Source organism: Dromiciops gliroides, chromosome 2, assembly GCF_019393635.1.
Source record: "Dromiciops gliroides isolate mDroGli1 chromosome 2, mDroGli1.pri, whole genome shotgun sequence".
NCBI lineage: Eukaryota > Metazoa > Chordata > Mammalia > Microbiotheria > Microbiotheriidae > Dromiciops > Dromiciops gliroides.
Window position 1 is genome coordinate 164,772,627 of NC_057862.1, and position 22,695 is coordinate 164,795,321.

Sequence of the window (22,695 nt, forward strand, 5' to 3'; positions counted from 1 at the left end):
TACAAAATATGTGGTACATATAAATGTTGTAACAGGTCAGAAAAAAAAAGGAATCAATGGAGTATCTGTGGAAACATCCTTAGAGGAAGTGGGAGTAGCATTTAGATAACCATTAAATTATGGTGATATTTTTGTGTTGGGTCATCCTCTTTAGAAAAAGTTTCAATAATCTATCTGAAAGTACGCTAAGCTCTGCTTATTTGTCTCTCAGATGCCCCCGTTATTGGAGGGACTAATGAATTTGCTAGATGTACATTTGTACCTCTAGCTTATACTTATTGTTCCTGTCCAATAATCAATCTTTTTTTCATTTTTCATCTTCTATTGCTTAGCAATCTCATTCATAAAATGTCACGCTACTATATTACTGATTTTCCTATACTCAATCAAGCATGTATTGAAAATTATATTATGAGGATTTTTTGGTCAGAGACAGAGAATAAATATCTAGATTCTTTTTTCTTCATATATATATATATATTTTATGAAGTGCACTGACTGCTTTCCAGTGATCAGTGTAGCTACATATGGAGAGATCCTTCATTAGTAAATGCTATCTACTGATGAATTATGGCAATCTATGAAAAAAAAGAATAATAGAGAAATATCCTCATCCTATCTTTGACTCCCTTCCCCTTCTGCAGTAGTGAGAAAATGGTGGCAAAGAGGACAGATGGAGCTAAGAATCCCATGGTTTTTAGACTAACTCTAAACTTTAACTTAACTGTTGGAACTCTAAATGTGAGTGCCTTGTCCAGTGAATAATGAGTGGATATACCATTGGAGGAGTTGATCATTTCAATATTGACATTCTTACTATAAATGAAATCAGAAGAAAGAAGAAAATTATACCTAAGTGGGAAGATGGTCCATGAGTACTCCAAAAATAAGCAAAGGTTGGAGTTGGTGGCACCTATATTATTGTATGCCTCAAAGCGGCAAGAAAAATAATTTCATGGACATTTGGTCATCTCTTATTATAGTGATCATAATATGTATTTTCAAAAATGCATTTGATGCATCAACATCAGTTTCATAGTATGAAGACATCAAGATATTCTCTAAAGAACTTTCTATCATGAATGGGGGTTTTTTTGTTGTTTTTTGTTTTGTTTTTCAGAACTGGATTGATAGGCACTGGATGTGGAAAGTTCTTTTTTAATAAAATAGATGATTATATTTTAATATAAGAAGTCAACAATATGAAAATATTGCAGAATCATCTATTTGTAAATGGTCTGCCTATCAACTTACTTAAACAAAGTTAAGATTAGTATAAAGCTAAAAGAAAGAATAATAATAATAAAAAGATTGTGGCATGCAATTGAAACGACCCAACTGTAACCTATTTTTTAAAATTATAATAAAAATGGACAATGGCCAATAGAAATGATAAACATACCACTTATAATCTTAAACAGAAGTTTATTCAATGTAAATTAGTTTCCACAACAAAGAAACTAAAGGAAGCTAAAAAGTGTTGTAGTTAGCAAATACTTAACTTATTTGTCTTTAAGAGAGTACAATGGGGGAGAGGAGGCAGCTAGGTGGCACAGTAGATAAAGCACCAGCCCTGGATTCAGGAGAAGCTGAGTCCAAATCCTACCTCAGACACTTGACACTAAGTAGCTGTGTGACTCTGGGCAAGTCACTTAACTCTCATTGCCCTTCAAAAAGCAAACAAACAAACAAAGAAAAAGAAACAAGAGATCACAATGAAAGAAAACACTGATTTAGAATAACTAAGGACAAAACACCTCTGTAAAATCTTATTTTAAAGGATGATGGAAGATTGTAAACAATATAATTTCATAAAGCAGAGAAAACCATTGGAAATTAAAAAACAATTTAAAGCATGCTTGGTGAGAGAGTTAGCTAAGTAAAGATATTCCAAGAATATTTGAGGATGAAGATCAAAAGTAACAAACAGAAAAAAATGAAAAAAAGAGCTCACAATATATTTGCAATATTATTTTCATTATCAGGGACAGCAGAGACTTAATTTTGATTTCAGCATTACAGACCTGTATGCTCTCATTATAGAAGAGGTACAAATAACTGAGAAGAGAACAAATATAGGAAAACTAACCTGATTGGACCAAGGGTAAATAGAGAAGATCTGTACTGGATGTGACAAAACTTTGAGGACGTAGAGGTATTGATTCACAAGGTACCTGATTGAGGAAAAGATATCCAAGGAATTGGAAAATTTTAGATCTTCTTAACGTTAAAAAAGGTGATTATATGCCTACCATTCACACATTTATCAAGTGTATCCTGGATGAGACTATTTATGCAGAACAGGCAGACTTTTACAAATGATATTCCACGTATATTTACCATCATTCATTTGAATGAAATAGAAAATAAAAGATCTTATAGTGCCTACTGCCTGTATATTATGAAAATAAAACATTTAATTCCACAAAGTAAAATACCACTTTAAAGTCTCTCTTCCCACAAGCTATCTCTTACTATGCATCAAAATAATTCAAGATTTCTTAAAAAAAATATAACTGAAAAAAACATTGTTCAATGACCCTTTGATTATAAACCTCAGGTAAAGCATGTGACTGGGAGATATTTGTTTACTACTGTCATGAAGGAAATCCAGCAGGGGAGGGAAGTTTCCCCAGATGCTACTGTTTTCAGGTGACATTGTACCAGTTGCATCAAGTTCTGAAACCTTTAAGAGCCTTCTGGGAGAGGCTCTGACTCCTGAAAAGCCGTTATCCCCAACTTCCACACAGGAATGACCAAAGATAGGAAGCATAACTAATGTTTCGATTAGAGCATTCAACTGTATGACAATCAATACAGCTCCTGTGTCAGGATGTCTTTTTGTAACAAGTGATAGAAATGGGCACTTAGTTTGGCCCAGAATTAAAGCAAGGGAGGATAATGGGTAACATTGCTCTTTTAAAGACCCCCAACTTCTCTGGGAAACAAAGGCCTATATTTTGAATGCCAGAATTCTACCAGTGTTGCTCTATAATATCAAAACAAAGACCACAATAGCCCAACAGAGGGTACTGGAAATGTTCATGGTAGGTGTGAACAGTATGAAAAAGGACAAATGAAGAATTTCAAAACAGAACACGTATAAATAGATATCATCAGAGAAATGTATAATATAAAATGATGGCTGCCATTTGGAATGGTGAAGAATGACCAGTGAACATTTTCAAAATTCTGTTCCATATTTTAAGAATGTGAGGAAGGTCTATTGGATGTTAGGCCAATTACCTTGGGTAAACTTAGCAGAGGTCATGTAACCCATGAGACCCTGCCCATGAGACAGGCAGGCACCACAGGTTGGGTTGCTGTCTTAAAAAGAACATCTAAATCAGTGAAACATTCGAGTAATCCTTCATTGACACAATTACTTGATTATTAATTTCATTCATTCATTTAGCAAGCATTTATATTGCCAGGCAAAATGCTATGCATGAGAGATACAAAGAGGTAGGGATAGGGACTTTACTTGTAGTTTCATTGGAATGGGGAATTCCTGGATGAGGATCCTCCCTCTACTAAGGCACCTTCTCTGAAAGTTCTAGTCTGAGAGTTGCTTAGAGAGACTCTAGATTAAGTGACTTACTCAGGGTCACATAGCTACTACATATCATCATTGAGACATGAACGCAGATCTTTCTGGCTTCAGTACTGCCAAATACACTAGAGACAGTTAAGTAGAGAAATTGGTACAGTGTTGGTCTAGGAACCAGAAAGACCTGAGTACAAATCCTGTCTCAAACATTTCTATGCTAAATGACCCTGGGCAGGTCAATTACCTTCCCTGAGCCTCAAATTCCTCAACTATCAGATGGAGATAATAACAGCACTTCCTTCACAAAGTTGTGAAGATGAATTGAGATAACATATAAAGTACTTTGTAAACTTTGAAGCAATATACCAATGTTAGTTACTATTTTTAAGAAATTATGCTGCCTCTCAGAGATACAAAAACCAAAATTATACAATCCTCCTCCTCAAGGACCTTAAATTTTACTTGGGGAAACAATGTGAACACAGATAAGTAAATTTTATATCATCTATATCTATCTCTATCTCTATATCTATCCACATATGTATATGTATATGTATATACATGTATACATATATAGTATTCACATGTAAGTATATACATAGTATATATACATATATAAGCATATACACAGTATTTACAAATATAGAATTTACTTATCCGTGTTCATGTTATATATGTAAAACAACATACATAACAAATAGACATACATATAAACACATAGTATATGTACATATAAATACATATATATATATACATGCATACATGCATGCATACATACATATAAAAACTCATGATCCATGCCTTCTTCCTACCCCCTGAAAAAACAACCCTCCGAAGTCAGAACATAGCTTTTTCTCGTGTCCAGTGTAAGGTCCCTAAAGGAGTTTACACTGACATTAGTTTGAACACCTGACCTTTTTTAACCTCTATTACAATATTACATAGTTGAACTATTCTTCATAATTCTTACTTTTAAAATTAGCAACCAATCTGAGATGTTAAAGTGACATGCATTTTCCTCAAATCAGTAACACAATCTTATACGCAATGACAGAATATTGATTTAACACAAAGAATTCCCATTCCTTAGAACAAACTTTATACTAAGTATGATAGACTTTTTTTCTATTTAGCTGTTTTATTAAAAATTTACCCTTGAACATAAATATACCTGAAAAAACTTGCTTAGCAATTTTTTTATTCTATGGGGTTTTTTTTGTTTTTTGGGTTTTTTTTTTTTGCTTTTATATCACATTCATTTCTTAGTATGCCCTTTCCCTCTTCCCACCCAGGGAGCCTTGTAATAGTTCAGCAAAATCAACCAAATCATTTACCATGTAACAGTGTACTTGACATTCCATACCCACAGTGCCTTACCCCTTCAAAGAAAGAATGGAAGTCATAAGGGACATTTTAAAATATTTAAATCTTAAAGGAAAGTGATTTCAGCTATAGAAAGAGTAATTACACCTGTCTTAACAGAAATAGAAAAGTTTACAGTTTTAAACTCTATCTTCCTTATGGTTCTATCTCAGTATATATAATTTTTATGGGGGGGGGCAATGAGGGTTAAGTGACTTGACCAAGGTCACACAAGCTAGTAAGTATCAAGTGTCTGAGGCCAGATTTGAACTCAGGTCCTCCTGAATCCAGGGCTGGTGCTTTATCAACTGTGCCACCCAGCTTCCCCCAGTATATATAATATTTAAGAACATTAGACTTTATGGGGAAGATATGGAACATTGTATATTGAAGGCCCTTTTTAAAAGAAGCACAAGTTATACCTGAGACAGTTAATATATTAATAGCTATTAACATTTATGTGATTGAAGTAAAATTTTCTAATAGGCTCCTAATGAAGGAAGAGACCTGGGGAATAGAATCTAAAATTATGTCAGTAGGGAGTAGAGGTGGTTAGATAAGTGTCAAGAGTACTAGATCTGTCTAGGGTAAATAGACCTGGTTAGGATATTTTACTAAAAGGGGTGAGGGGAAGGGATAATATTGGAAGAGAGGCCTGAAATGGGCAGGTCACTGAAGAAAGCTTTGTTTTGCTTCTTTTATATTTTGCTTTGGAGCTTGTTTTCCATATATGGACAATGAATCACTCAGTCTTACTTTTCTCATCCAGTGGTACCCTGTTTGTTTGTTCCTAGCAGTTACCACAAATTGGAATCTGTTCCTAACAAGGGAAAAAATGCTGGCAGTGATAATTCAAGTTTCTATGGCAATTTACGAAATGGTAAGTTTTAAGATATCAAATAAGGAGCAAAGGGCTCTCTAATCCTTACATGCTGAGGATGAAAATTTTAAATAGATGTACTTTTGGTGTTTAATTAATTTTATCGATATTTGGTTTTGCTTCACTTTCTTTTCTTAATTTATTCCCCCTTTTTCTGTCCTAGTGAGCAATACCCACTAAGAATTTTAAAAAGGGGTGGGGGTAGCTAGGTGGTGCAGTGGATAGAGCACTGGCCCTGGATTCAGGAGTACCTGAATTCAAATTCAGCCTCAGATACTTGACACTTACTAGCTGTGTGACCCTGGGCAAGTCACTTAACCCTCATTGACCTGCCCCCCAAAAAAATTTAAAAAGAGGAGAAAACTCAGTTTAGCAAAACTATCTACTGTTCATATAGTGCTTCCCTCCCATCAAATACAAAGAAACAGCACCTTCTTGTGCTTCTTTTCTGGGGCCTATCGTGTTTATTATTTCATAATTTTGATTTTATTGTTGTTGTTTAAAATTGTTTTATATTTTAAAGGCCTAAAAGTCTTTGCCTACACTCACCTAGGACCCTGTTTTGTATTATGTATGTGATCTCCAAATGCTTATTTGGATTGGATAAGACTAGAGAAGAATAAAATATTTGAGTAGAAAGATTAGGAGACAAACACTTTTTGATGTATTCCTCTTAACACGTGTATATTACACATCAATATTTAATCTAGGAATAAAGTAAGAATCTAAAGTGTACATCTTAAAGGTCTGACATAGGAAACCCCTCACTCATGACAGTGGAAAGAGTGACTGAATAATATTTGTGAGGCCAAGATGTTTTCTTTTTATCTCTCCCCTGAAGTTGCAATTAAGATTTTTTAACTCACCGACAATGCCAAGAAAAGTTGGCTCTTGTTTCTAGCTCATATTAAAATTTTAACATCACATTAAAGTACCCTGTGAAGTGCCCCATGATGCCAGTAAGTAGTTATCATCAAGACCAATATTTAGCTTTGAAGGTAGATTCACAAGGTCAACAAAGTGAAAAAGAGAAAAAAAAAAAGGGATGGGGGGGGGTGAGGGGGGAGAAGAATAAAGATCAAAAGAAGAATCCACCTGACACACTGAGTTCAAGAAGTAGAAAATAGGACATGGAAACTGCCCAGGGTTTTCTTCTCTTTGCAATTTTCATACCTTGTTTTTGGTTATCATTTCCTATTTGCATTTAGTATTTCATATAGGGGAAAGTATATTAAAATGATTCAGAAATCTATTGTATCTATTCTTTTCTTGTTCTTTAATTATGCTGAATTAATACCTCACATCTCTTGCTTTTTTCTTTTCTCTTACTATTGTTGATTAATGAAAAAAAAAGATTGAAGATGACAATTCACTACCATTGACTGAAAAATATATAATATTAAATCGAGTTGTACTAATTTACTTCAAAGATTTCAAATATACTAATTACAGTAATTTAAGTGAGAAATGACAGTTTTTTAGAGATCCAAAACCACCATTTAGCACCCCAGGAAACTCTCTAAGATTATAAGTTACAGACAAATTTCCAATCTATCTACACTAGGACTTCTCTGCAGAAGTCTGGATCCAAAACAAACAAACACATTCTTATTGTAGACATCTGACGGGTTTTTTTGGCAGATGTTGTGATAATATTTTAATCCATTGATTTGCATTTGAGTAATATCATAGATTTTCTATCAAAATGCATTTATTAGGTACATTATTTGCATCTGGTCATTTGCTGGATATCATAAACATTGTCTAAAATCAGCATTACCACAAGGAGAGTAAAGAATCATATTAACTATGACTATATAAAAAATGATAGCAACAAATTAAAAGGCCAAAAAAGGAGGGTATAGAAGCAAGTTGTTATCATTTTGTTAAAACTTATACACATATTTTTCATCAGATAAAATAGTAGATATTTGGCCTTTAGAGTGTGATGTATGATTTTGTCATTTTATTATTTTTGTTTGTGGTTATATGTATAATAAAATATGGATCCTTCAAAAACATCCTATCTCTCAAATTTTAGGGCAGGTAGGTGGTGCAGTGGATAGAGACCAGGCTTGGAGTCAGGAAGACCTGAATTCAAATCTGGCCTCAGATACTCACTAGGCATGTGAAGCTGAGCAAGTTACTTAACCCTGTTTGCCTCAGTTTCCTCATCTGTAAAATGAGCTAGAGGAAGAAAGGGCAAACAATTCCAGTATCTTTGCCAAGAAAACCCTAAATGGGGACATGAAGAGTCAGACATAACTGAAAAATGCCTGAACAGTCTCTCGTTTTAAATCTGATAGATATCGTTAACCAAGACACAACGGGTAATTGATGAGGAAATATCTATTGCTTAGTCCCTGTACAATCTTGGGAAAGACATTTAATCTGTCTAGGATTCAGTTTTCTTATCTGTAAAATGAGGCTTTTAGAATAGATGACCCCAGTGTCTCTTCTACTTTAAAATTAATGATAATTTGAGGGAATGTTAAATAATAAAAGGGAAAAGAGGAACAAAAAAATAGTATGTGACAACAAAGGAGTAGCATATTTAGATGTTAGGAGCTGTAAAGAAAAAATTCCCTATCTTCTTTCTCATTAGTCATATGAAGTTTCTTCTACATGCCAATTGACATTGTCTCTCTTAATGCTCCCCCTTCTTTTTTTGCTACTGTCTAAAAAGTCAGATCACCAAAATTATAAGAATCTTGGGTGAAATGAGTCAAAAGGACCTGAGGATCCACTTGACAGTCAGTTGTAGGCTCATGAGTGGTCAGGTTTGGGGACAATGTTTCACTGGCTGAGTGGCCTTTTCTTTTTGACTTATTTCTAGTTCTTAGCTAAATTCTTAATGAATGAGCTTGTTAGAAGACTGTTTCTGATTTCTGGCTTAGTCTGAAATCTGGAGAATTTGGGAACAGGCTTGGAAACCTGAATATTGTTTTAGAAATCCATGAATTCAGAGCAGGATGATGCTTGCTCAACTCTGGGGCACATGACTAAAATGTAAAAAAAATTTGGGGAACCCCCTCCAAGAAAGAAAATGTATATTTTTATCACCATCTCTGCTGTGATTTATTTGAGGTATAATATCTAAATTAGATTACTCTAAGCTCTACCTTGGACAGCTAACTGCTACAGTGGATAGAGCACTAGTCTTGGAGTCCAGAGAACCTGAGTTCAATTCCAGCCTTATATACTTACTAGCTTTGTGACTATGTATAAGTCATTTAACCCTGTTTGCCTCAGTTCCTTATTTATAAAATGAGCTGAAGAAGGAAATGGCAAACCTCTCCAGTATCTTTGTAAGGAAAACCCAAATGGGGTCAGGGAGAGTCAGACACCACTGCAATGACTCAACAACAATAAGCTCTACCTTAGCTTTATATTGGTTTTAATGCCCTTTCATCACACATTTTTATCATTGGGTTAGATTTTTATATGTAATAAATAACCATGATGACCTTATCTTTTGAACAACAAATGTGTTTAATCGAAGGAAATCACAATTAGATATGGCCAAAAGTAGAATTAACCCTCTTACAAAGCTGTGAGATCTTTAAACAAAGGTTAGACAACCACTTGATGGGGATAATAATAATGATAACTAGCATTTACATAGGACCTAATAGATATTATTATACTTGGTGATCTTATTTTCTATAACAATATGGCCTGACAAAAATCCCATTTATAATGCCTCACTAACTTTTGGTCCTTATTCTTTAAAACAAGTATTGTTTAAAAATTTTTAAATTTAAAATATAAAATTGTTTAAAGAATTTTTTTCCTGCATTTTCCAAATAAAAAGCCAAAGGAAAAAAAAAAGGGGGCAGCTAGGTGGCACAGTGGATAGAGCACCAGCCCTGGATTCAGGAGGACCTGAGTTCAAATTCCACCTCAGACACTTAACACTTACTAGCTGTGTGACCCTGGGCAAGTCACTTAACTCCAATTGCCTCACCAAAAAACAAAAAAACCCCAAGTATTATTAATCTGCTCAGCATTGCTTTCCCTCTAGGACTTTAAAGTATAATATCACTGATTTTAGAAAACCCTTTTTGGATGGTGGTGAATATTTTCAGCATCCTTAGTGCCTAACATACTGCCTGGCACATAATAGGTGACTAATAAATGTTATTGCAGAAAAAGCTGGGGGTGGCATCCCGGGACCTTCTGGCAGAGCATGAGATTGAAGTAACAGTGCTATATTTCCCCAGCTCAGATTTTTTTTTTTTGGTCTTTCTCATTTTCCTCTTTCTGCTCCATCTCCTTTTTTCTCCTCCTCTGTACTCCCTTGGACTTCATCCTTTAGGGGTAACTCTGTGGATGAGGAAGATAGAATTAATACCTTGGTAAAAGAGCAAGATAGTAATGACAGAAGAGATGGGTTTAGAAGGACTAATGGATTGAAATAACGAAGTTCGTCTTCTGTGTGCACATCACTATTAAGTGTCTTGCATGGTGGTATAATGTGAGGGGAAATTGCTCATTCTCATAGTGTCATCAGGACTATTCTTAAGCACTGTGCTAAGTGCTAGGGATTCGAAGAAAAAAAAGTACTGCCTCTGACCTCGAAAAGCTTACTTTCTGATGGGGAAGACAACACGTATAAATCAGAATGTGCAAGAAAATTAAAGAGAAGATGGAAGCTAACCTTAAAGAAGATGATACTGGGGGTCAGGGGTGTGGTCCCTAAAAGAAGTGATTTTTGACCTAAGTTTCAAAGAAACCCAGGTTTTCCAAGAGTCAGAAATTGAGGAGATAGTTCTCTTCATGGGGAACTTCCAGCACAAAGACACAGAAAGAGAAGATAGAAGGTCATTTACAGACTAGTGTTCTAGGTTATAAAGTACATGGAGCATAGTACTATATGAGAATATTAGGATGGTAGGGAGAATCCAAGTTATGAAGAACTCTAAATGTTCAACAGAGGAATTTATATATGATTCTTGAGGTAATAGGGAGCCATTGAAGTTTATTGAGGAGCTACCCACCATTAGGGGGTAAATGAAGACCCAGCAATAAAGACTGAAAAGAAGCATTAAGACAGGTTAGAATTGATCCAAGGGGGTGGCTAGGTGGCGCAGTGGATAAAGCACCGGCCCTGGATTCAGGAGTACCTGAGTTCAAATTCGGCCTCAGACACTTGACACTTACTAGCTGTGTGACCCTGGGCAAGTCACTTAACCCCCATTGCCCCGCAAAAAAAAAGGGGGGGGATTGATCCAAGAGAAAGCAGAGTCAGAAAAACTCTGAGAGGAGAGAATATCCAGGAGAAAAAGTTGGTCAACAGCATCAGATACTGCAGAGAAGTCAATAAGAATGAGAATAGAGAAGATGCCATGAGATCTGGCGCTTAGAAATCATTGAGAGCTTTGAAGAGAGCAGTTTCGATTGATTAATGAAGTCAGAATCCAAATTGCAGAAGTTCAGATGTGAGTGGAAAGAGAAGAATTGAAAATACCAATTGTAGACACATTTTTAAGGAGTTTAACTGAAAAAGAGGGAGGGAATGTTAGATGAAAGCTGGTAGGCATGGTAAGATCTTGTGAGGGTTGTTTTAAAGAATGGGGAGAGTTGAGACTTGTTTGTAGCCAGGAAGGAAGAAGTATTTTGCCAAAGATAACTTGTTTCTTTCCTCCTCAAGGGTTCATCCTCTTGTCATTTCAGAGGACTATCATTACATTTTGACTACATTCCTTTGCATTACATTATTTTTTTATTATTCTTCCTCAATCCATGTAGAAAATACAAATGTCAATAGCTTGGAGATGCAGATCCCTGAGGTTAGTTAAGAATTTTCTTCTTTCTAAAAGGATAATTTTTACTGGTTGAATGGTTTCAAGACACCCTTACCTTCTCAAGAAATGATGACATGCATTTGAATTGACTGCAAAATGTGAATTTTCAGAAACTGAAAATCAACTGTTGCCAAACGACCTAGCATAGCAGTCACCTGACTTGGAAGTTAGATGTTTTGAATGCTCTTAAGTCACGATGAATACTTTGCATGTTTCTAGGTAAAGCTGAATTTCATTTTCCCGATGCTGATCTTTCCCTGGTGAAGCTAATTTCCTGCTGGAGAGACCAATCTGTACAGGTAGGAGGAAGTTCATGCAGCAGAAGATAGCTTCTTCATGCTGTGACCCAATTTGTTGTTTGATATGCTCCCTTTACTCAAGGACAGTAGGTATTTTATCAGTACCTCTTCTGGGTTTCATAAGTATGGCTTAAACATTGCCTGTGGCAGGTATAAGGTAGAGAGAAACAAAAAAAATGTGAAAAATATGAAGGAGTGAGAGCAAGAGAGAAAAGAACAAAGGTCTTGTGAAGGTGGAAGACCAACCCCACAAATTACATGACCTTTTTTTGGAGACAATTGGGGTTAAGTGACTTGCCCAGGGTCACACAGCTAGTAAGTGTCAAGGGTCTGTGGTCAGATTTGAACTCAGACCATCCTAACTCCAGGACCAGTGCTCTATCCACTGTCCCTGGCCCTGAAATTGGGGGAACCTGAGTTCCAATCTCAACTCAGACCTGTGTGACTGTAGACAAGTCACTTGACCCCAATTGCCTTAAACATACATGGCCATCTCCAGTCATCCTGATCTGTATCTTCCCACGGGACCCGGACAGATCTGGAAGAGAGAGTGAGGTTGATAACCTTGCACAGCCCTCCCTCACTTCAATCCAATTCAGTGCAAGTCAAAACACTGGTCCTCTTTGAGAATGAAGAAAAACCAACAACAATCCACCCTTCCCCCTAGCTGCCCCTCTATGGGCTTATTAATATCACTCTCAGTGCTTGCTCCTTCCTCTAAAAGCTGTTCCATTCAAAACTGAACTCCTAGAATATTTCATCTTGAGGTGCTAGTCTGTCAATAAACATTTGTTTAGTATATTCCAGGTATTGTGCCTAGCACTGAGGATACAAAGAAAGGCACAAGACAGTTCAAGGAGCCCACAGTCAAATGAAAACAGCTATACACAAATAAGCTATCAATTGAATTAATTGAAAATCATCAACAGAGGAAAGTCCCAATAATTAAGAAGAAACAAGAAAGACTTCCTATTAAAGATGGAAGGATTTTAATTAAGACTTGAAAGAAGCCAGGGAATCCAGGAGGCAAAGATGAGAAGAGAGAATATTCTTGCATGATATATGTGAGCTCATAGTATATTTATTCACATTCTGTTATAAAATTTTTAAAAAATAGTGGCCCCTTGGTTCTCAGATCACAAGATGATTGCTGTCAGGCCGCTTAGGAGATGTCAAATTTTGATGAAGAAATGTATTTTTCATTTTGCCTTTTACATACATCCCTTTCTTTCTAGTCCCACTTTCCCCACCTAGATTCTTGCCTATATATTGTATAATTCCATAAACTGGTTGCAATGACTTCAGTATCTTTCTTCTACATATACATCAGGTAGATTCATCTCTCTTGAAATAGCGCTTTCTTCACATTATTGTGCCGTGCTGCAAGTCTTTCAGTGGTGGCCCCCATCTTGACCTCTCACAATCTGTTGCCAGGCTTATCTCCAACCAAACCCCTTATTCTAACAAACCTGGGCTACTCTTGACACTCTAAAACATTATAACCATTCTCCATCTCTGGGCCTTAACTCATACTTTTCCCAGGCTGTGGTATCTTCCCACCTTTCTAAATCCAATCATTCTTTCAAAACCCCATTCAAGTCCCGTCTCCCATGTGGTATGTTTCCAGACTGCAGGAAAATCTCCTTGCTTTGAGAATGCATTATGATATAAATAATAGTTGTTTCTTCTATAGCTCTTATTGATAGTATCACTGATTTGGTACTTACTCATTCATTCAAAAACTATTTATTATTCATCTACTGTGTGTAAAAGCACTTTGCTTGGCTCTGGGGGAGAAACTGAGAAAATTAAGACATGATTCCTATTTGTATGGACCTTATAATTTAGCCTTTAACATATACTACTGGGAGGGGAAAGGGTTTCTTTTAATGATATTTTTCATTTATATCTCTTTTCTATCCAACCAGGCTATAATTTCCCTTGGGGCAAGAACTATGTCTTATCCTTTGAATCCCCTGTACATACAGGAACATTGTACTTCTCACAAAGTAGATAATCCACAAATCTTTTTGACTTGATTAACTAAATGTAGAATTTTCATCAATTATCCCAATGTGAGGAACATATTAGAACATAGCCTTTTATGCTGTAACAAATGTGAATAAGGTCAGCAGTCTAGGTTTCTAGGGCACAAACGGATGTTAGACTCTCAAACTGTATCCCCATGAATATCATATGGTTAATTATCTTATCTAAGAATATTATTCAACTTCATCCCCAAGCTCTTCCTTTTCTCTTTCCCTTAGTGATGCTTCATTTGACCATCATCATCCAAGGACATGATTCAAAATAATTAAGTTATTATTAAAAGCAGAGGTTAAAAAAAGCAGAGGTATTAATTGCACAGATTGCAAATTCCATTCAATTTCATGCATCATCCCTCTCAAGGCAGAAACTTATTTCAATCAAGAGTTCATTCTCCATTCCTTTCCCTCGGTTTATTCCCCCATCCACAGGCCAGAGAATTTCAGTGTTTTACATAAGAACTTTCAGATTATTCATGAAATAGGAGTGAGACACAAGCAACTATTTCACATCTGGATTAGAGAAGGCTCTAGAAATGACCGTGATTCCCACAGCTTCAGGTTTAAGAGAAAATAGGAACACAGAATTGTACTTCCAAGAGCCCAGGATCTTCATCAGGTCCTGGGAGGCCAGTTGAGGATCAGCCAGTGCCCTTTTCTATTTCTATATTCCTTCATCACCACAATCAGACATTGCACAAATGCCCCACAGGGTCTTTAGTGCTGCCAAGAGAGAGAATGGCTCAGCCACCATTGTGTTTTTCTTATTCCTTGTCTTTAACTTTTTTTTTTCTTTGCGGGGCAATAGTGATTAAATGATTTGCCCAGGGTCACACAGCTAGTAAGAGTCAAGTGTCTGAGGCTGGATTTGAACTCAGGTACTCCTGAATCCAGGGCTGGTGCTTTATCCACTGCGCCACCTAGCTGCCCGTCTTTAACTTTTAAAGTTTGCACTCAGTGCTTTGTCTGATGCTGCCTCTGTCCATTTGCCTTCCTCCAAGTGTTTTATGTCATAGGAAAAATATCAGACAGACAAAGAACGTCGAATATTAAAGCCCTGCTGGTGGGCATAAATGCCTCCTTTATAAGGCACAAAGTGGAGAGAAAACTACCTAACTCTGTCTTAACCACCACTCATGGGCTTGCTAAGGAAGGTTGGTTTGGGCTTGGCCACCAGAGAACATGATTGAAAGCTTGACCAGCACTACAGCCACACATTTGGTACTATGAGGGGGTAGTTCTAGGAGTAGGCAGGCTGTACTCCCTTCTTTTTCTTTTTTGTTTTTGTTTTGTTTTGTAGGGCAATGAGGGTCAAGTGACTTGCCCAGGGTCACACAGCTAGCAAGTGTCAAGTGTCCAAGATTGATTTTGAACTCAGGTCCTCCTGAATCCAAGGCCAGTGCTTTATCCACTGTGCCACCTAACTGCCCCCTGTACTCCTTTCTAAAGTGAACCTTGACTTGCTTTCCTCAAACTTCTGTATCTTTTAGAATCTTTCATATCCATCACCTGCCTCCTTCCTCATGTAGCATCTGCCATCCTTCTAGAGTTCAAAATGAACTTTCTGTCCTTGCCTTTGTCATGCTCTTATTCTATTCTGCATTCTAGTTAGTATATAGTATTGTCTATTAGTATATGTGCCCTATCCCCTGCAACCTTATAAATTCCATGAATGCAGGAATTATGTCTTAAATCAGTATTAGGATAGGGCCTCTGGGTGACCACTGCACTTCCAACCTGGTTGAGACAGGAAGATCTGGTTTTAAAAAACAACAACAATGACAACAAAAAGTAAAAGAGTTCTGCCCTCAGGGAACTTAAATTCTTATTCTCTACTGGATAGGGAAAAAGAGTTTTTGCTGAGGAGTTACAGGAACAGAGTGGAGACATAACTCATTGTCCTGGCCTTTACAGAAACAATATGAGTATTCATCTGGTTACTGTTTTTGGAGCAAGAGATGGAAAACAGGGGCATTGACAGTTAAGCACATGAGGACCGGCTAGATGGAAATTTGTCTTGGTTGGGTGGATATGAAGCTTTGAGCAACATGACCTCCCCCTCTCTGCTCCCTTCCTGAAACCCATATCAGACTCAAAGAGGGGAAAATAAAACCCTACTTATCTGTTCCTTTTCCCACTGTCCAGACACAGCTGACCTTGAGAAATAGCGTTGGGGAAGAGATGGGGAGGTAATGGCTTGCAATTTACATGCTTTTGATATTGCAAGTTACTGGAAGCTCTTAAGATTCGATATGCTCACACTCAAGAGTGTCAATGGTGGACTAGAATCCCTTGGGAGAAATGTTGCTTACGCATAGAACCTGAAGAAGCACGAAAGGCCTGAGCAGGAATGAGCGATGTGTAAATGTTTTTTGCATACAAGGATAGACAGGCAGGAAGCAGAGATTTATAGACACCTTCACGATGTCTTGGGCCATTTTATGGCACTTTGTTGTTCCAAGATGTTAGAGAAAATCATTACAAAATGTTATTTGGCTGAAACACAGTAGTAATTCCAGTAATGAATATGTGATCCAGTTTCATGATACTTTCTTCCCAGGCAGTGAATTGTATAAAGGTTATTTTCAATCTGTGGGCACTTATGTATAGAGAAGGCTAATGCTTTGATAATAATTTTTCTGAAAGGACCTTTAACACATTTTTGGGGGAGGGGGGATATCTCTGTGGTCACAGTCCTATTAAGTAGTCTGTCATTTTAAATTAAATTGTGCTCACAAAACTGACTAATTTTTTTTTTTTTTTAGTGAGGCAATTGGGGTTAAGTGACTTGCCCAGGGTCACACAGCTAGTAAGTGTCAAGTGTCTGAGGCCATATTTGAACTCAGGTACTCCTGAATCCAGGGCCAGTGCTTTATCCACTGCACCACCTAGGTGCCCCCCCTCCCCAGTGAAACTTCTGTTAGGCTCATTCAAAATGTGTCTTTAACCATTAATATCTACCTTATACACATTTAAAAATATTTTATAGATACCATCAGATTTTACATTACCTACATTTTTCCTTTATCTGTCCTCTAATATACATTTTATTATCCATAGAATTCTTTTCACAAATTCATTTATTCTGTCAAAAATTAATGTCACCTTCCAACCTATTTCATAGAGTAGTTGAATTAGTAATGTTCAGTCTTTTCTTTTTTCTAAAATTTTAGCATTTTCAGAAATACCTTGTCATTTTTTGCCCAAAGGTTGTGTTTTGCTGATTTTTTTTTTAACATTAAAAATTAAATGTAAGCTCAGGCCTGCTATTCAGGCAACTGAGGCTAGTGAATCACTTGAACTTGGGAGTTCTTAGCTAAAGTTAACCAAACTAATTCCAACTGGGTCTCTGCTCAAAGCCCAACACCAATTTGGTAAACGTTCAGAAGTTTTTATTGGGGACACCAGTTTGTGGACAGAGGGGCAAATTGGTCGAGATCAGAAATGGAGCAGGTTAAAGTTTCCATCCTGAACAACAGTGGAAGTGTGGCCTTGAGAAACTGCTTATTTCCAGCCTAGATAAAATATGGAGACCCAGTCTTCCCATCCCCCCAAAAGTGTATTAACCACCCATATGTCAGTAAGCGATCATTATAGCCTCAGTTCTCTGCTAGGTATTGTTGGGAGTACAGAAAAACATGATTTTTTACTCACTGAGTATACAGTCTTGATAAGGAGGCTACTCCAATGCATATAAAACGACAACAAGTGATATAAAATATAAATCCTAAATTTATTGAAAATTCTATGTTATAGAAGTTCAAGGAATATGAAAAACTTAAATAACATGTTTATTAAATTCCCACAGAATATCAAGCTGGGAGGGAAGTTAGCATGTTGGATGGAAGAATTTGGCTAGCAAGATCTGGAGAAGTCTGAACGGTGCTACTTCTACAGGTTTTATAAAGCATCTATGCACAAGGCACTAGATCATGCAATTAGACAATATTTAATAATAATAATAGGAAATCAAGTCTTATACTTTAGTTCAAAGTACAGCATAGTGGGGAAATACAGCTAGACAACAGTTTGCCATGAAAAAATATGAGCATTTATTGGGTTGTAAACACTAAAACTTGAGGGTGGAACATGGTGACAACAAAGAATTTAATGAGATTTTAGCCTCTATTAACTGAATTATTGAGTCTAGAATAAATCAAGTCAGAGTCTCACTTGTTCTACCCCCTTTAGACCAAATCTGGGGGATATCATATTCATTTGAGGGCCCAAAGGACACTGAGCATGTAGAATTTATCCAGAGGGGTGGGTCCAGAATAATAGAACTTGAAGCAGTGCAATATAGTTTAGTTGAAGGAAATGAAAATATTTAACTTGGAGGAGAGAAGACACACTTTCTTTACATAGATGTGTGTGCGCATATATACACACATATATGCACATATAGATGTATTTGACAAATATTTCAAATATTTGCAAGATTCTTATGTATTATAGAGATTAGGATTATGTGGTTTTGGTTGTCCTTCAGTGCTCAGAAAGGATCAAAATTAAATCACTATGTTGGGGGTCAAGGTACAGTGTGTCTGATTGCACTAATACAAGCTCAGAAGTCTCTACCATAGGTTACACACAAATTGTCCACATGGACATTTAGAGTGGAGAGGTCTCTAAATTTGCACACCTAACTTTTATTTTGAGCTACTGCAATTCTCTTTTTGCTGATAGAACACAGCACCTCCTTTGATGCAGGCACACCATACTGGGAAGTCCTGTGCCATGTCTCCCATGTCTCATAATCAAAGTTCTACAGAAAGACCTTGATAGTATCCCTGTATCATGTCATCTGACCTCTGTGTGAGGGCCTACATTGTGTGAGTTCTCTGTAAAATAGCCTTTCAGGCAAACATATATTTGGCATTCCAAATCAGAGTCGTGCTCTCTGCAGTAGAGTTTGAATGCTTGGCAGTTCAGCTTGAGAAAAGACCTCAATTTCTGTTACTATATCTTGCCAGGTGATTTTCAGAATCTTCCTAAGACAATTCAAATAGAAGCAATTTAGTTTCCTGGCATGGCACTGGTGTACCATCCAGATTTCACAGGCATGCAAAAATGAAGTCAACATGACCACTCTGTTGACTTTAAGTTTGGTAGGCAGTCTAAAACCTCTTATTTCCCACACTTTCCTTGGGTTTCCCAAACATTGCACTAGCTCTGGCAATGCATGTGCCAACATTATCATCTATGTATACATCTCTGGAAAGTATACCGCCAAGGTAAATGAACTCATCCACAGCATTAAAATTTTTTCTGTTTCCTATAACTGCTGGTTTCACGTATGCACAGTGCAGTGCTGGTTGGCCTCTGTTTTCTTGGTGTTAATTGTCAGACCAAATGAGCACAAGAAGAAGAAAATCAATCTATACTCCATTGCATCTCAGCCTCAGAGGCTGCATCAAGTGCACAATCAACTGAGGACAAAAAGCATTGTTAAAGCCAGCCTGATTTAGTTGGGCACATGAGGCATTCATTCATCCAAATAATGGGTCTATAGGGCAAGAGTTCCAAAGGAAAAGAGATAAGTTTTTTCAGGAATGCTATCCATTCTCCAGGGCATATGGGGGGAAGGGGGGAATGACCAAGGAATAAGCATTCTAGTAAGTGCTTTTAGCACTTGAATAAGTGTTCTAGTAAGTTCTTGACTTTATATTCAAACCCCAGTCTTCTGATTCTGTCTCTAGTGCTCTTCCTATTACATCCTTCTTTTTTCTACATAAGTTCTGAGGCTCCTAGATGACATCTTAAATTTTACTACATAAGACTTCAACTACTTTTGAACTGGATGTTATCAGAAACTAGTATTTCTTTTTTTTTTAATTAATAAAGTATTTTTTTCCCGTTACATATAAAGATAGTTCTCAACTTTTGTTTATACAAGCTTTACAATTTCAGATTTTTCTTCCTCCCTATGCTCCTTCCCCCCTCCCCTAGACAGCAGGTAATCTGATATAGGTTATATATATATATATATATATATATAAAACCTACATATATATATATATGTATATATATATATATACATACACACATACATGTAATAACATTAAACCTATTTCTGCATTAGTCATGTTATAAGAGAAAAATCAGAGCAATGACAAAAAACCTCAAAATAGAAAAACAACAGCACCGAAAACAAAAGAAATAGTATGGTTCATTCAGCATCTATACTCCACAGTTCTTTTTTTTTTTTTCTTGGATTTGGAGATCCTCTTCTATCATGAGTTCCCTGGAACTCTTCTGTACCATTGCATTGGTGAGAAGAATATAGTCCATCACAGTAGGTCAACACACAATGTTGATGATACTGTGTACAATGTTCTTCTGGTTCTGCTCATCTCACTCATCATCAGCCCATGCAAGACCCTCCAGGAGAAACTAGTATTTCTTAAAGACTTTTTATCAGCAAATCAGTACAATCGGTGTGGTATATATAAGAGGTTAATGTGGTGATGGTATATATTGAGGACTGGATTATAGAATCCCTAAAGTTAGGAAAAGTAGCTCAGAGGTTTCTGTAGTAAACTACTTTCATTCTTTTCAATTCAGTTTGCTAAACATTGAGTGCTATGTGCAAGGCTCAGTGTTAGGCACTGAGTGTGTGAAGATGGGAGAAGATTCAATCACTTGTCTCAAGAAGCATTCAGTCCAATCAAGGGATAAACATGGGCAGAAATAGCTATGAATCATCATGACAAGGGTAACAGATGTGTCCAGACAATATACCATAAGAAATTCAGAGAAAGTATGAGTCATTTTCACTTGGAATAATAAGGAACCACTTCATATAGGAGTCTGAACCTTTAACTTTAAACTTGATCAGTTCTTAATTACAATCTCTTGTTTTTCTTTGCATCAGGATGGTTCCAGACTAGAATCCATTCAGTTTATAAAAAGATAGTCTTAGAGACTGATGATACTGGACCTGGAGTCAGGAAAGCCTGGGTTTAAATTAGATCTCTTATACTTCCAAAAGAATTGTTCAACTCTGCAAAAGTTACAACCTCTTGAATTTCAGTTTCTTCATCTGAAAATAACCTTAACACCTTCTGTACACTGTGGTTGTGAGGTCCCAATGAGATAATTCAAGAATGCAAGCTCTTCCAGGAAATTGTAAATATCTGAAGGGTAATGCCTGTTTTTGTTCTCGTCTCTGTGTCTCCAGTGCCTAGTACATTGCCTGGCACTTAGTAGGTATTTAGTAAATGCTTGTTAAATTGTATTGAATTGAATAATATATGTAAAGTGCCTTTCAAACCCTAAAGTACTACATAAATATCTGCTATTATTAATAATCAGAGGCAGCATGCTAGAATCACCATGTATTTGAAAGATGGATCATTTTTTCACTTGCAGTGGCTATGTTTGATATTGACTTGGCGTAGATTTCGCACTGGCAATCTGCATTTTGAGGTTATTTGCAATTGGTCGTGTGCCACCCAGAAGTCATTTTTGAGTTAGTGAGTGTTAGGGCTCTGAGTATATAATCGATCCTGCTTTTAATGTCTAATGTTTTGCATGGTTATTATTTCTCTTCTTCTTGTTTTTTGATGATATTCATATTGATTATGCATGTAATAGGAATTTATAATGACAAAATGCATCAATAAAAACAAGATTCAACAACTTACTCATGAAAGCATTATATACAAAATTAAAAATTAGAAGTAGTAAAAGAAATTGTGTATATGCATATATTTCATTAATTAATCAAATGTCATGTTTTAGGATATTTTATCCAGTGGAGTGAGTCATTTTTTCCACTTGTGTCTAACACTGGAAATAATTAGCATCCCACTGTAACTAGATGGCCACAGGCCAAATGGGTACCATTCCAATTTAAAGCCTTACTGTATGTCATGCTTATGACATATCTTTGACCTATGAGTAATCTCCACAGAATCCTAGGAACTATAGTGGGGGTAGGTTTGTATGAGAGGAAATCCAGAAGTCATTTTGACCATGGAACATTTGACCTATAGCCTGCAGTGTCCTAGAAGCCTTGAAGCAAGATTTTGAGTAACTCCTCCTTAGGTATATCAACTTAGCACTTCATGTAGGAATTCAAAAACCTCAGAAAACTACTTCCCCAACTTCAGTTCCTAGTTTCCCATGACACTCCTGAGGGCTGTCTAGCTCAGTGTCTATTGAGGTTATCCCAGAGTTTTTGTTTTTCTATAGGAAAAGGCTTCCCCCAAATTGGCTAATAAAACCAACAGGATGAATGGCATTATTTATATAGAGAGGAGAGAACACAATGTCTGCGAGCTTGTAATTACATTAATGTACTCTGTAGTTTCAAACCTTGTTGGTCACAGGGTGGTTAATTTATTGTCATAGTCACTCTCTCACATTGTCTGTTGCATTGTAAGGGGATTGCAATCAGCTTTGGTAGAGAGAATACCTGTAATGATGAAATGACTGAACACAGCCATGTTATGAGTACAAACCATGAGGTCCAAATATAAATTAGCAGCACCTAGGTCAAGAAAAGCTTGCAACATTGCTAATCTGACACACATTTAATAACATGTACTTAAAGGCATCTATGACATTATTGGAGTGGGTACTCGTTTGAGTGAGTTAGTTTACAATCCCTGTAGTCACTTGTTCATTCATTCAATAAGGATTTTGTAAGAGTCTGCTGTATAGGAGTCATTCTGCCAGGTTTTGGACAAAGATAAAAATGACAGCAATCTTAATTTCAAGAAGCTTTTATTCTATGCAGCTTAAAAGA

At 36.5% G+C, this 22,695-nt stretch overlaps 1 protein-coding gene across 1 annotated transcript in view; it reads left to right on the forward strand.

Annotated features, from left to right (window-relative positions):
• Nucleotides 1-22,695, forward strand: part of WDR72 (WD repeat domain 72) — a 255,840-nt gene that overhangs the window by 143,321 nt on the left and 89,824 nt on the right. Inside the window, 2 exon segments of the mRNA XM_043980475.1 lie at nt 5,710-5,792; nt 11,819-11,898. Coding sequence (XP_043836410.1) covers nt 5,710-5,792; nt 11,819-11,898 — 163 coding nt within the window.